Source organism: Pempheris klunzingeri, chromosome 17 (genome assembly GCF_042242105.1).
Source record: "Pempheris klunzingeri isolate RE-2024b chromosome 17, fPemKlu1.hap1, whole genome shotgun sequence".
NCBI classification, from domain to species: domain Eukaryota; kingdom Metazoa; phylum Chordata; class Actinopteri; order Acropomatiformes; family Pempheridae; genus Pempheris; species Pempheris klunzingeri.
The window spans coordinates 8,089,452-8,100,067 of record NC_092028.1 but is presented as its reverse complement, the minus strand read 5'-3'; the positions used below and the strand labels follow the sequence as shown (position 1 = coordinate 8,100,067).

The 10,616-nt window shown below is 43.3% G+C and overlaps 1 protein-coding gene across 1 annotated transcript; it reads left to right on the top strand.

Annotated features, from left to right (window-relative positions):
• Positions 1–2,709: 2,709 nt before the first annotated feature.
• Positions 2,710–9,548, top strand: nags (N-acetylglutamate synthase). Its single transcript, XM_070848074.1, has 8 exons — positions 2,710–3,171; positions 4,273–4,553; positions 6,850–7,063; positions 7,268–7,448; positions 7,635–7,674; positions 7,878–8,009; positions 8,138–8,320; positions 8,577–9,548. Exons 1-8 carry the CDS (start codon positions 2,797–2,799, stop codon positions 8,746–8,748), a joined length of 1,578 nt encoding a protein of 525 aa, XP_070704175.1. The 5' UTR covers positions 2,710–2,796; the 3' UTR covers positions 8,749–9,548.
• The last annotated feature ends 1,068 nt before the right edge of the window (positions 9,549–10,616 follow it).

The following is a 10,616-nucleotide window of genomic DNA, read 5'->3' as shown; positions in this document are numbered from 1 at the left end:
AATCAAACTACTTTAAACTCAGGCTATGAATAGAACTGAGCGGACCAAACTGACCACAAAGGGCAAAATGTATAATGGCTGATCACACCATTCAGCAAACAAAAGAGGAAACACAAAGACAAGCACTGCCAACTAAAACAAATAAGACAAAACAGAACAATTAGTCTAACAGGTAAAATAACATAAAATGTTTGCACTTTGCAGCAAAATAAATCACCTACAAACATGTTATAGATCAGATCATTTTCACTTAAGATAGTCAACAAACGCTTGTAATGTCATGATATAACGCTTATATAAGGAGCTTATATAATGTTGGAAATGAATGATGAGCTGTGATGCAGTGCTTGAGGGAGAGCTCTCTAGCTCAACATGATTGTAGTCCTCATTTGACAACAGGAGAAGCTGCCGTCAGTAATTAGGAAAGACACAATCACTTTTATGGAAAGCTACTTTCTTCGCCTCTGGGCCTACGCGTGTGATGGTATCTGTGGTAGTAAAGATTCGCACCGATTTTTAGAGACACCAACTAACATCAATATCCATCCGGTTTCTTTTAATGAAGCGGCTGATTCATTTACAATCAAAGAACAAATGTCTTGTTTTAGGTGTCAAACTTCCTGCGATCGCAGATGTCACAAAAGCGTGAGCATTGCATATACTGTGTTATAACACAAAGAACTTTACATACAGGCATCTCAGAGCAAAAAAGCATTTACAGGTATACACAACACTTTAAATCAGGGACTGGAAGTTGGTATATGTAAAATTCATGCCTAGTGGGTCTTGAGCATCCATTACCCCTTACTCCCCTCCAGGGGTAGACAGAGACCATACATCGCTAAGACTGGAACACAGCTTCTATCATTATTGAGTGATTATTGATGTAGGAATTCAACAAAAAACAACAACAAAAAAAAGTATGTTTATTGCAATTCAACATGTAGCGTACATGGTTTTAAAATGTACTCAGTTATTATGGCAAATGCATTAGGAGCAAGTAAGGAAATCACATTCACTTTTGGCCATCACAAATATTCAGTATATTATAGGATTTAACCTCGGGGCATCACTCCTTGTAAAAGGAAAAACTGATGGCCAAATAATCATTTCATGGCTCAAAACAGTGACCATGATATTCCACACACACAGATGACAGAATCAGACCTTGGAAAAGCAGAAGAAAAATGGAAGGATGGATGGATTTTTGCACATGCATATTCCCGTTTCTCATCCTGTGAGCTAAACAACAAGACCCCACATCCCCACCCTGTATTACAACACACAGATTACACAGCGCAACACAAAACACTTGATGCTGATCTGTATACTTCTGATCGTTCAGAAGACGCAGATTATATCAATGAATGCATTCATCTGTGCGTTTCAATCTTCATCATCAATGCTGTCGCCACACTACAAACAGTAGTAGTAATATGCATGATATGTTAACTACCACACCCATGATACAGTATTTTGGCCAATAGGCTACAGTACCATATGCAAAATGCACTTTTAATGTAATTTGAACATAAACATGTGTACCTGGTATGTCTAGAGCTCCTGAAATTATGTGAAAAGATCATCCTCTCTCTTTATCTCCTGCTCCACCGTTTAGTAAATGCGTCTGAGAATGATCTGTTCAGATTTGGCCCCGTTTGTGACGTCACACGTCGGGATCTGCTGAACATGTGACCTCGCTCAGCCCTTCTGTCTTGCCTGGTTTTAGTTTGTTTTGTAAAGCACTTGACAACGTTGTTAAGAAAAGTGCTATATGAATAAAGTTTATTAGTTAATTATTTATTATTCAGCGGGCTGATCTGGTCTGAGGACCTACTGTTTTTGTCTCGCTTCTGCTAGCTCCGGTAATAAGATGGTGAAAGTACAAGCAAAGCATGCAAATTGTTCTGCTGTTTGCTGATGAACTGTTGTGTATGACACGTCATTTAATTGGGACTACTTTCTTAACAAGTTAATGGTACAAGTTCAACAATTTCGTAAAAGATGCGACTTCACACTTGGTAACCGAAGGTTTTCATGTTGCTTCGCTGTTTATTTGGCAGGTTAGTTAAATGTCAAGTGTGTCGACTTTCTGTCAGAGAATTAAACAAAGAGGGCAGTAAATGTTTCTGCACTGTGGATTCAAACTGAACCAGCTGCCCTTCGATGAAGCAACGGGTGTTTTGTTAAAAGACACATACTTGGTGCAGCACACATGTATTAATTAACTGGTACATTCATTGTATAGTGGGCCTATTTATTTTGTACTGAGAGCTTGGCAAATATCAGAATCAGACTGAATGCCACACAGCAAAGGATGGAGATTAGACCTCCGTACACTGAGAAGAGAGGGTACACTCCAGAATTCTTATTTTTCATTAGTTTTGCTATTTATTAGGTTTTAAATTTTGGTTTTCAGAATAATTTAGTTTCAGTTATTTGCCATAGTGGGTTTGCTACGTTTTTTTTTCATGTCTATTGTATTGACACATTTGAACAAAATGCCAAAGACAGAAACCAGAGTATGTCCTGAACTTTAAATAATTAGTTTTAATTTATTTTCTATTTCAGTCAGGCTAAATTACATGTTATTTAGAGCCGGTTGTAGTTGACTGTAAGAGCCTGGGTGCCCAGTGGCATGTCCTATCTGGTGAAATGTGAGAAGTGCCAACGCAGCAGCGCTGAATGAATCCCTGTGTGCTGCCGCAGAGAGCCGCCAGCAGCCGGCGGGGCCTTCAGGCGGTGCTGCTCCACTTCAGCCGGGAGCGACTCAGAGGGACGGAGAAGTCAAGCGACATGGCTAAAGTGAACAGCGCTTCCTCCGGCTGTCGGGCCGTGGTGATGGCAGGAAAGTACCTGTCCGGCCCCTCTCCCCCGGCGCTCACCCGGAGCTCCGGCCAGCGGCAGCGGAGGATGTTCGGTCCGCAGCGGCGCGCGGTGAGCTCTGATGCGGCCGGCACGGGAGGAAAAACCGCGGCTTTGGCCCAGCAGGAGCACTTGGGGACTTTGTCGGCCGCAGACCGACATGGGCTGACCAACCGGAATCTGATCTACCGGGATGTGAAAGCCTTTCTCAATGAAGTCGGCGGAGACCCCCGGGAGGCTCGTTACTGGCTGACCCAGTTCCAGAGAGCCACTTCGGCTCAGTCTCCTACCTTTGCCGTGCTGGAGGTAAACTTGTAGTCAGCCAGAAAAAGTTCATAGAAGACGTTGAAACTTTAAAGTCACACTAAGTTAACATTCATAAGTGACATGTTATGAAAACCCAGTCAGAAACAGGGTGTGTGTGAGTGTGTGTGTGTGTGTGTGTGTGTGTGTGTGTGGGGGGGGGCTGTTAAATATATAGTCTAAATAATCTCAGTCAGTCATAATTATAGTGATTCATAACAGCTTCATTTGGAGGGAATAAATGAAACAACTGAAATTTGTATCATGGGCTTCAGTCAATACTGAGATTTATGCAGTGGTGAATGGAAAATCCAGAACAAAAGTCCCACACAGTGTGAGCCCACAGGAGCTGGCAGGTACCAAATGTTAGAATCAATAATCAGGATTGTTCATGGTTTATCTTAAAGGTTTGCCTGCTCCCCTGGTCATCTACAGGTTCGGCCTCTGGAAAGTGAATCCAGCATCTCACTTGCCCTTCTTAGCTGGAGGTACAAGAAAGTGGTTTAAAAAAAATAGCCTAAAAATGAAACTAATAACAAACCTGATTCATATTTAATTTATGATTTCAGTTGTTTTTTTCCTTCAAACTAGATGAAATATTTCGGCTGTTGGTACATGTGTCAAGTGAATCTCCCAGACTACTCCCAAGCCTCTTGTTTGACATCATTCCTGCTGCTGCATGTACTTGGCACAGACTTCAGACAAACTGCGGCCATGTTGATATTGTACCTGTCTGAAGAGAACTCTTTGGGGTGACTCATGTATGAAATACGCACTGAGGGTTTCGTATCGTAATTACCCAAGTTAAAGTGAAAATCGATTTTCATTTTCAAACACCATCTTTAACTAGAAAGGCTCTAAGTGAAGTGTAGTGTTTAAAATCTATACTTCAGTCTGGTTCATAATCCAACAACTATTTTGTTAGATTAAATAAATATTAAACATGAAGCAGATTCTACAGACAAATCTTTGAGACTGGGGGGTCAACTAGAGGAAAAAGGACTGATATATTGACCAAATCCACCTGCTTTTGTGGATCAGATGCTCCTTTAGAGAACTACTTATTTTGACTCCTGTGTGCCTGCATGTCTCTGTCTCTCCCAGGTGGACGGCTCAGTGTTCGACAGCAGGGAAATGGTTCAGAGTCTGGCCTTTGGGCTGTCTTTTCTGCAGCGGATGGATATGAAGCCTGTGGTGGTGATGGGCCGCTCTGAGTACGAGGAGATGGGGCCCAAGGAGCCGGTGGCGGGGTCCCAGTGCACCCGAGGCCTGGTGGGCCGGAGCCAGCAGCTGACCGAGGCTCTGCAGCAGCACTCAGCCACAGTGCTGCCACTCTTCTCCGCCGAGTCCTTCCTCCTACTGCATGAAGCCCCACGTGGTAGCAGGTGAGGGTTAGGAAAGAAGAGGGTGTGCAGCCATAGTGCATCGATTGGCTGTCACTGGTTTGTGGGGGCCAGGCTGAAGTGTGAGAGTTTTATTTTGCGCATAAATTAGTATGCACAATCGTTTTTCACTTTAACTTGGATGATTACGATACAAAACTGTCACCACCTCCCTAAGCTCCCTGAGTTCTTCATACATGAGTTACCCTGAAGAGTTCTCTTGAGTAAAATATCAGCATGCCCGCAGTTTGTCTGAAGTCTGTTTCAAGTACATGCAGCAGCAGGAATGATTTCATTCAGGCATCTCAAACTGAGGCCTGCAGCCAATCAGAGTCAGGCAGCCAATCACTGACGGCCAATCAGAGTCTGAGACAGGAGGTGACCAATTAAATTCAACGTGATGTGCTGAAACACACACGAGTAAGGCGATTCAAAAGTGGCACGGCAGCACTGTTCACACTCCCCACATGCAATCAACTCGCAAAGTATCCAGAGTCAAAGATTATACATCCATTACCACCTTTAAGCAGTCTGCTATTTGTTGTTCAATAGCGTAGTTGGCAATTGACAGTAGTGCTGATAACAGCGTGTCGACATACTGCTTGTCTGTCCGTGCTCTGTCAGTGTCTGCTGTGGTATTGCTATGTTCTGGTATTGACTAACAATGATGTTTGAAAAATGAAATGGTGTGAAATTTAGTTCTGGCATTTTAACTCCACAGACATCTAATCAGCCATGCAACCATTCATTTATGTGCAAAATAAGTGGAAATATAATGAATAATCACACCATTAACAGTAATGTAGTGCATGCTCCGTCCCAGTGCATGCTAGGACTCGCCCCACCACACTTACCTTGTGGAACTACTGAGTTTTTGAATTACAACTTGGCTGCAATACCTGCCGAAATATCCTGACACCAATACTGAAACGAAAAGTAACTGAAGTATATTAGATGACGAAACATGGAACTTAAAATTCTTTATTTTTAATGGATAAATTATACTTATGTTTCAATAGCCTATTTAATACTTCACTTTTCAATTTGAGCCTATGTAGATTGTAAACTACTTTTGAAAGAGCCTGTTTTCATTAATTGTCATTTTAAAACCTGTTTTTATTAAATAGAAGATCAGAAAAAGCACTCAGTAGAGTACGGAATTATTAAAGAGTTGTGCGTAACTTTAGTGGATGATAACATATCAGGTATGGAATTAATCTGCTTCGGTTCAAAATGAGACCAGACTTTTCTATGACAGGCACAGCTTACTGACCGGAATGGACACGTGAGGCAGCACTGTAGCGGAACTCCAGCATTTTCACCGTATTCCTAAATCCTGTATTCTCAGCAACCATGTGTGGTTGCATTCTGCAGTGATGAACACTTTGATAGCATCAGCTGTTTCTTTGGCGCAGTCCGAACATGCAGTGAGAGGTTGCTTGAATGCTGTTGGGGGAAGAACTTGTCCTCCAGTCTTATTTTGTCTCATTCCACTTTTCAACACATTTGGGGGATGCCGTAAATGACATGTTTGAAGTGTTTCCACAGTCATACCCAACTTCAGTTAAACATACATCAGCATACATTTTGACGCTAATCGTTGTCGGTTTTCGCTGTAACGAACGCGGCCAAGCCGACTAGCTGATAAAGAACAACTGGTGCACTGCCAAAACTTTCCACGTAAAACTCGCACTGTAGAATTTCTGTTCCGTTTGTATGCATCTAATATAATAATAGATTTCACAGTCCCAATCAATCACAGCATTGAGGCAAAAAAATGACATTTTATGATACGACCCAACAGTCAACTCGGTGTCCGTGCAAGATATCTTGACCTTTAGTGCCTGGGATGGGTCAAACTCCAAACATGCTGTATCCTGTAAGTAAAATGTTATTTCATCAGACCTCCTGTGTCTCCTTAACTCCCACTACTTTCAAATCCCACATCTCCGGTTTTTAGCTTTCTGTACAAATTTGAACTCTCAAGCGCAAGTTGAGATGACCCCGATGACATCATCAGGGTTGTTTTTTTCAAACTTTAGAAAGCTCCTCCGAAGCCATGGGAGACATGCAGCAGTTTTCACAAGCTAGTAGTCAGTGTGATGTGTTAACTGAATGTAATGTTTAAAACTGGTGGAGTGCCCCTTTAAAGTTTTGCTATTTGGAAGTGAATGGGGGGTGAATAAGCCAGCCATGTTCTGCTAAAGTCAGATCACAGAGGACAGACACGTGTTTATCTCATTTCTTCCTCCATCCTATCATGCTTTTCTCCTCCTCTTCTGTCATCGTCTCCCTGCAGTGCCCCCTCCTCCGTTGCTGTAGATATCAGCCTCCTCCAGTGGAGTCTGGACTGCGGGACCATCCCGTTGGTTTGTCCAGTCGGGAGGGACGGGCGAGGTTGCTCAGTAATGTTGGACCCAACGGAGGTGACGGCAGCTATTTCTCGAGCACTGCAACCTCACAAAGTCATGTTCCTGAACAACTCGGGAGGCGTCCGCAACCAAGAACACAAGGCACGGCAGCTGGCTCCCGCTCTGACTGGGTTTCCATAGATACAGTGGATACACCAGCAATCACTGTGTATATTTCCTGTGCATGAATGTGGTCTTAATCTGAGTGCGTACACTGTCGGCTCCCCCTACAGAACAATTCCACATGTACTGTATGAAAACAGCAAGACTTCTCCTGATCACTTTGCTTTTGTATTTGTTTTCCAGGTGCTGGACACGGTGTCGTTGCCTAGCGACCTGCCCAGTCTGTCTGTGGCTGCGTGGCTGCGCACCGCAGAGCGCCGCAGGGTGACCACCATAGCCAGACTGCTCAATCAGCTGTCCACCGAGTCCTCTGCAGTGATCACCTCTGCAGACACACTGCTGACCGAGCTGTTTAGCCACAGAGGTGAGACTTTCACCCACATGTGCACACATATGCATGGGGCCTATTTTTAGGTGTAACCCAAGGAGGACACTGGTCCATATGTGTATGTGTGTGTATGTCTCCCCAGAGTATAGTTATTAACATGGGTTTAAATCCAAATACGATTTCTATAACTGCTTCTTCTGTCTTTTGGTACTTTTGGCTCAGGGTCTGGGACACTCTTTAAAAACGGAGACCCCATACACCGGTAAGTACTTATTACGCATGCATGCAAGCACGTGTAATCTGACCTGTAACCATAAATTCAAGTCATAATCCAAAAAGATGTCAGGAGTAGGAGTGGAAAGGACTCACATTCTCCCTTAAAAGTTTGAGACTACAAGAACAGACGCTGCATTTGACTCCTTTTATTGCGTTTAGAATATAAATCATTATTTTGTGCGTCTGCAGGTACAGCTCCCTGGATGGGATTGATGTAGAGCGTCTGCTGGCTCTCATCAACAAATCGTTTGATAAAACTCTGAGGCGAGACTACATCGACTCTCTGAGAGGACGGCTGCACTCCATCTACCTCTCTGAAGGGTGCGTGCGACTGCACCAGGAAAAAAATGTCCAAACTAAACAGAAATGTAGATCAGCGTTTGTCTTTTTTCTGCGTCCCCTGAAACAAAGTCGGGGTGTAAGCGTGTTGAATCTCTCTGTCCCTCCAGCTACAGTGCTGCAGCCATCATCACCATGGAGCCGGTGAACAGCGGCACTCCCTACCTCGACAAGTTCGTGGTGAGCAGCAGCAAGCAGGGTCAGGGTACCAGCCACATCTTGTGGGAATGTATCAGACAGGACTTAGGCAAACTGTTCTGGAGATCTAGAGCCACCAACAGGATCAATCCCTGGTGAGAGACACACACACACACACACACACACACAGACGTTTCAAGACTTTCATGCTGGCATTGACTTTCCATTAATTTCATTTGGTGGATGCTTTCGTCCAAAGCAACTTGGAGTAAGTGCCAAACCACGTAGCAGCCCACGAAGTCTGTGCACCCAAGACTTACTGCTCCACATGTGTTGTTTCGTGATTAAAACAGGGCCCGTAGTCTTGTTACAACATGTATTCATGATGAACAATTATCTCTGTCTGTACAGGTATTTCAAACACTGTGATGGCAGCTTTGTTAATGGCGTGTGGACCGTCTTCTGGTTCGGCCTGACAGACATCAGAGATTCCTACGAGTTGGTGGAGTACGCAAAGAACCTCCCTGACTCTTTCCACTCCTCGTCTCTCACCGCCCCCCCTGCACCTGCCGCAGGCTCCTGAACTGCCTCCGGACGGACTGTTTGCCCTGCAGTTATTTCAGCTTATTTTTTGCTCTGGCTGGACTTTTATTCTGGATTGATTTTCTTGGGGTTTTTACTCAACCTTGAAAAACTTGAAAACTAAGCTAACGTGAGAATTTCATACTAGCAGTATTTTTACTGTGAATCATTTGAAAAGGTAACTTTTACTCTCTATTTTCGCACTTTTCTCCACCAAGGCTGGTGTATTTCACGCTCAAAATGTTCCCCAGTGGAGAAATCTCCAAACTACAGTGTTACATTGTAATGTGGACCAGAAAAACAGAGCCTTTTTTCAGAATGATTACTGTGCTGTACACATTGAAAAGCACAGCCAGGTGCTGTGTTTCCAGATCTGAGATAGCTTACTGTGTAGCTTACAATGCAAGCGTTATTAAAGGGGCACTCCTCTGATTTTACACAAAGTTCGGTTTACTTGTCATGAGGAGTCCTGCTCAGCCTAGAAAATACAGCCTGAAATGAATTGTCCTTTACAAATCCTCCTAACTGAATAAATGGAGTACTCCTTTAACCCTTATTTAGTGACGTATATTGACAAATAAGAGGAAGAGGAGATTTTCCATTGTTAATGGCAGAATTGTGAAAGTGGACAGTAAAGGTTAGAATCCACTAGCTCTCTCTTTAGCTGGCCTCGCCCTGGTTCTCATGCACTTCTTGAATGCCAAAGGGACTATTTGTGTGTAATATTATACTCATTCATATCATTAAACCACTTCAGAACCAAACATTCCACAGCTCATGTCCAGGCTCCATACTTCCTACTCTGACCCATTATTTAAGTTTTTGGTGGTTAAACCTAACCAAACAGCTCATTGTTCAGCTGTCCAGCTCACAACTTTGCTGTTTGAGTCTCATCGGTCTCATTGTGCTATGTTCATATTCAGTGAAAAAGTCCTAATCCACTGTACACTATGTGCTCAGCACCAAACAGCAGACCGACCAGGTAATTCCCTCGGTAGTTGGTAGAGGCAGAGCTGACAAAAGGCCACAGCCTTGTAAATCAAAAGTCCAGATTACATATGTATGTTCCTATCTGCGTGCATACACAGAGCTTTGAGAACTGTAAAGAGGAACTACTAAAGTTTATGGGTCTTTTGAAATAATCCATCGTGTTTGAGTAATTTCAGAAAGTTCCTGTTTCCTGAGGAATTAATTGTACAAGAGTCACTTTCAGGTTCTTCCTTTTTCCTTGTTATTCGTCCCAGCTTTTCAGCTGTCACAATAATGCCACACAAATTCAAGTTGTCAACCAAGTGAAGGAGCCTCAATCAAGACCTCCGTCTGGAACGGTAGTTCATTCTCACTTACTGCTTTCACAGAATAACCAATAAGAAGTGGAATGCTTCAGAGCACTTTATTATTTATTGTTTTGTCTTCATTCTGTTGTAAAAAATCAAAGGAATCAGCCGGACACCAACTTCTGCAGCCCCAGGGACTTTTATTAAATACAGCACAGCTTCACAATGCAACTTCAGTTCAACACAATTCCAATTCCAAATTGCATGTGTGTAGTATTCTGGCAAACTGTGCAACGCCACTGTCTCTCTCTCTCTCCTGTCATTTCAGATCTTGCCACTCCCACCTCGTTCCCTTCACCTTATTTTCCGCTTTCATTTCCCTGCTCATGCCCCTCCTTAGTTCTTAGTATTTACACAGGTCTCTGTCAGATTGTTGAGTGACCATTTGTTCCAGCTTTTTGAGTCCTGCTCTGCTTGATCTTCCTGTTTGGACTTTTGCCAGCCTGTCGGGTTGTTTGCCTGTTGGACTGATCTCTGAGTATAACTGAACTTTCTAGTACTTGTTTTTGTGTCGTGCTTTCCGGTTCAAGTC

Bases quoted from the DNA above. Each gene is read 5' to 3' on its own strand.
- nags (XM_070848074.1), top strand. From the start codon at position 2,797: ATGGCTAAAGTGAACAGCGCTTCCTCCGGCTGTCGGGCCGTGGTGATG. The intron at 7,064-7,267 runs GCACGGCAGCTG...TTTGTTTTCCAG, and splicing joins TCCGCAACCAAGAACACAAG to GTGCTGGACACGGTGTCGTT. The intron at 7,675-7,877 runs GTAAGTACTTAT...GTGCGTCTGCAG, and splicing joins AACGGAGACCCCATACACCG to GTACAGCTCCCTGGATGGGA.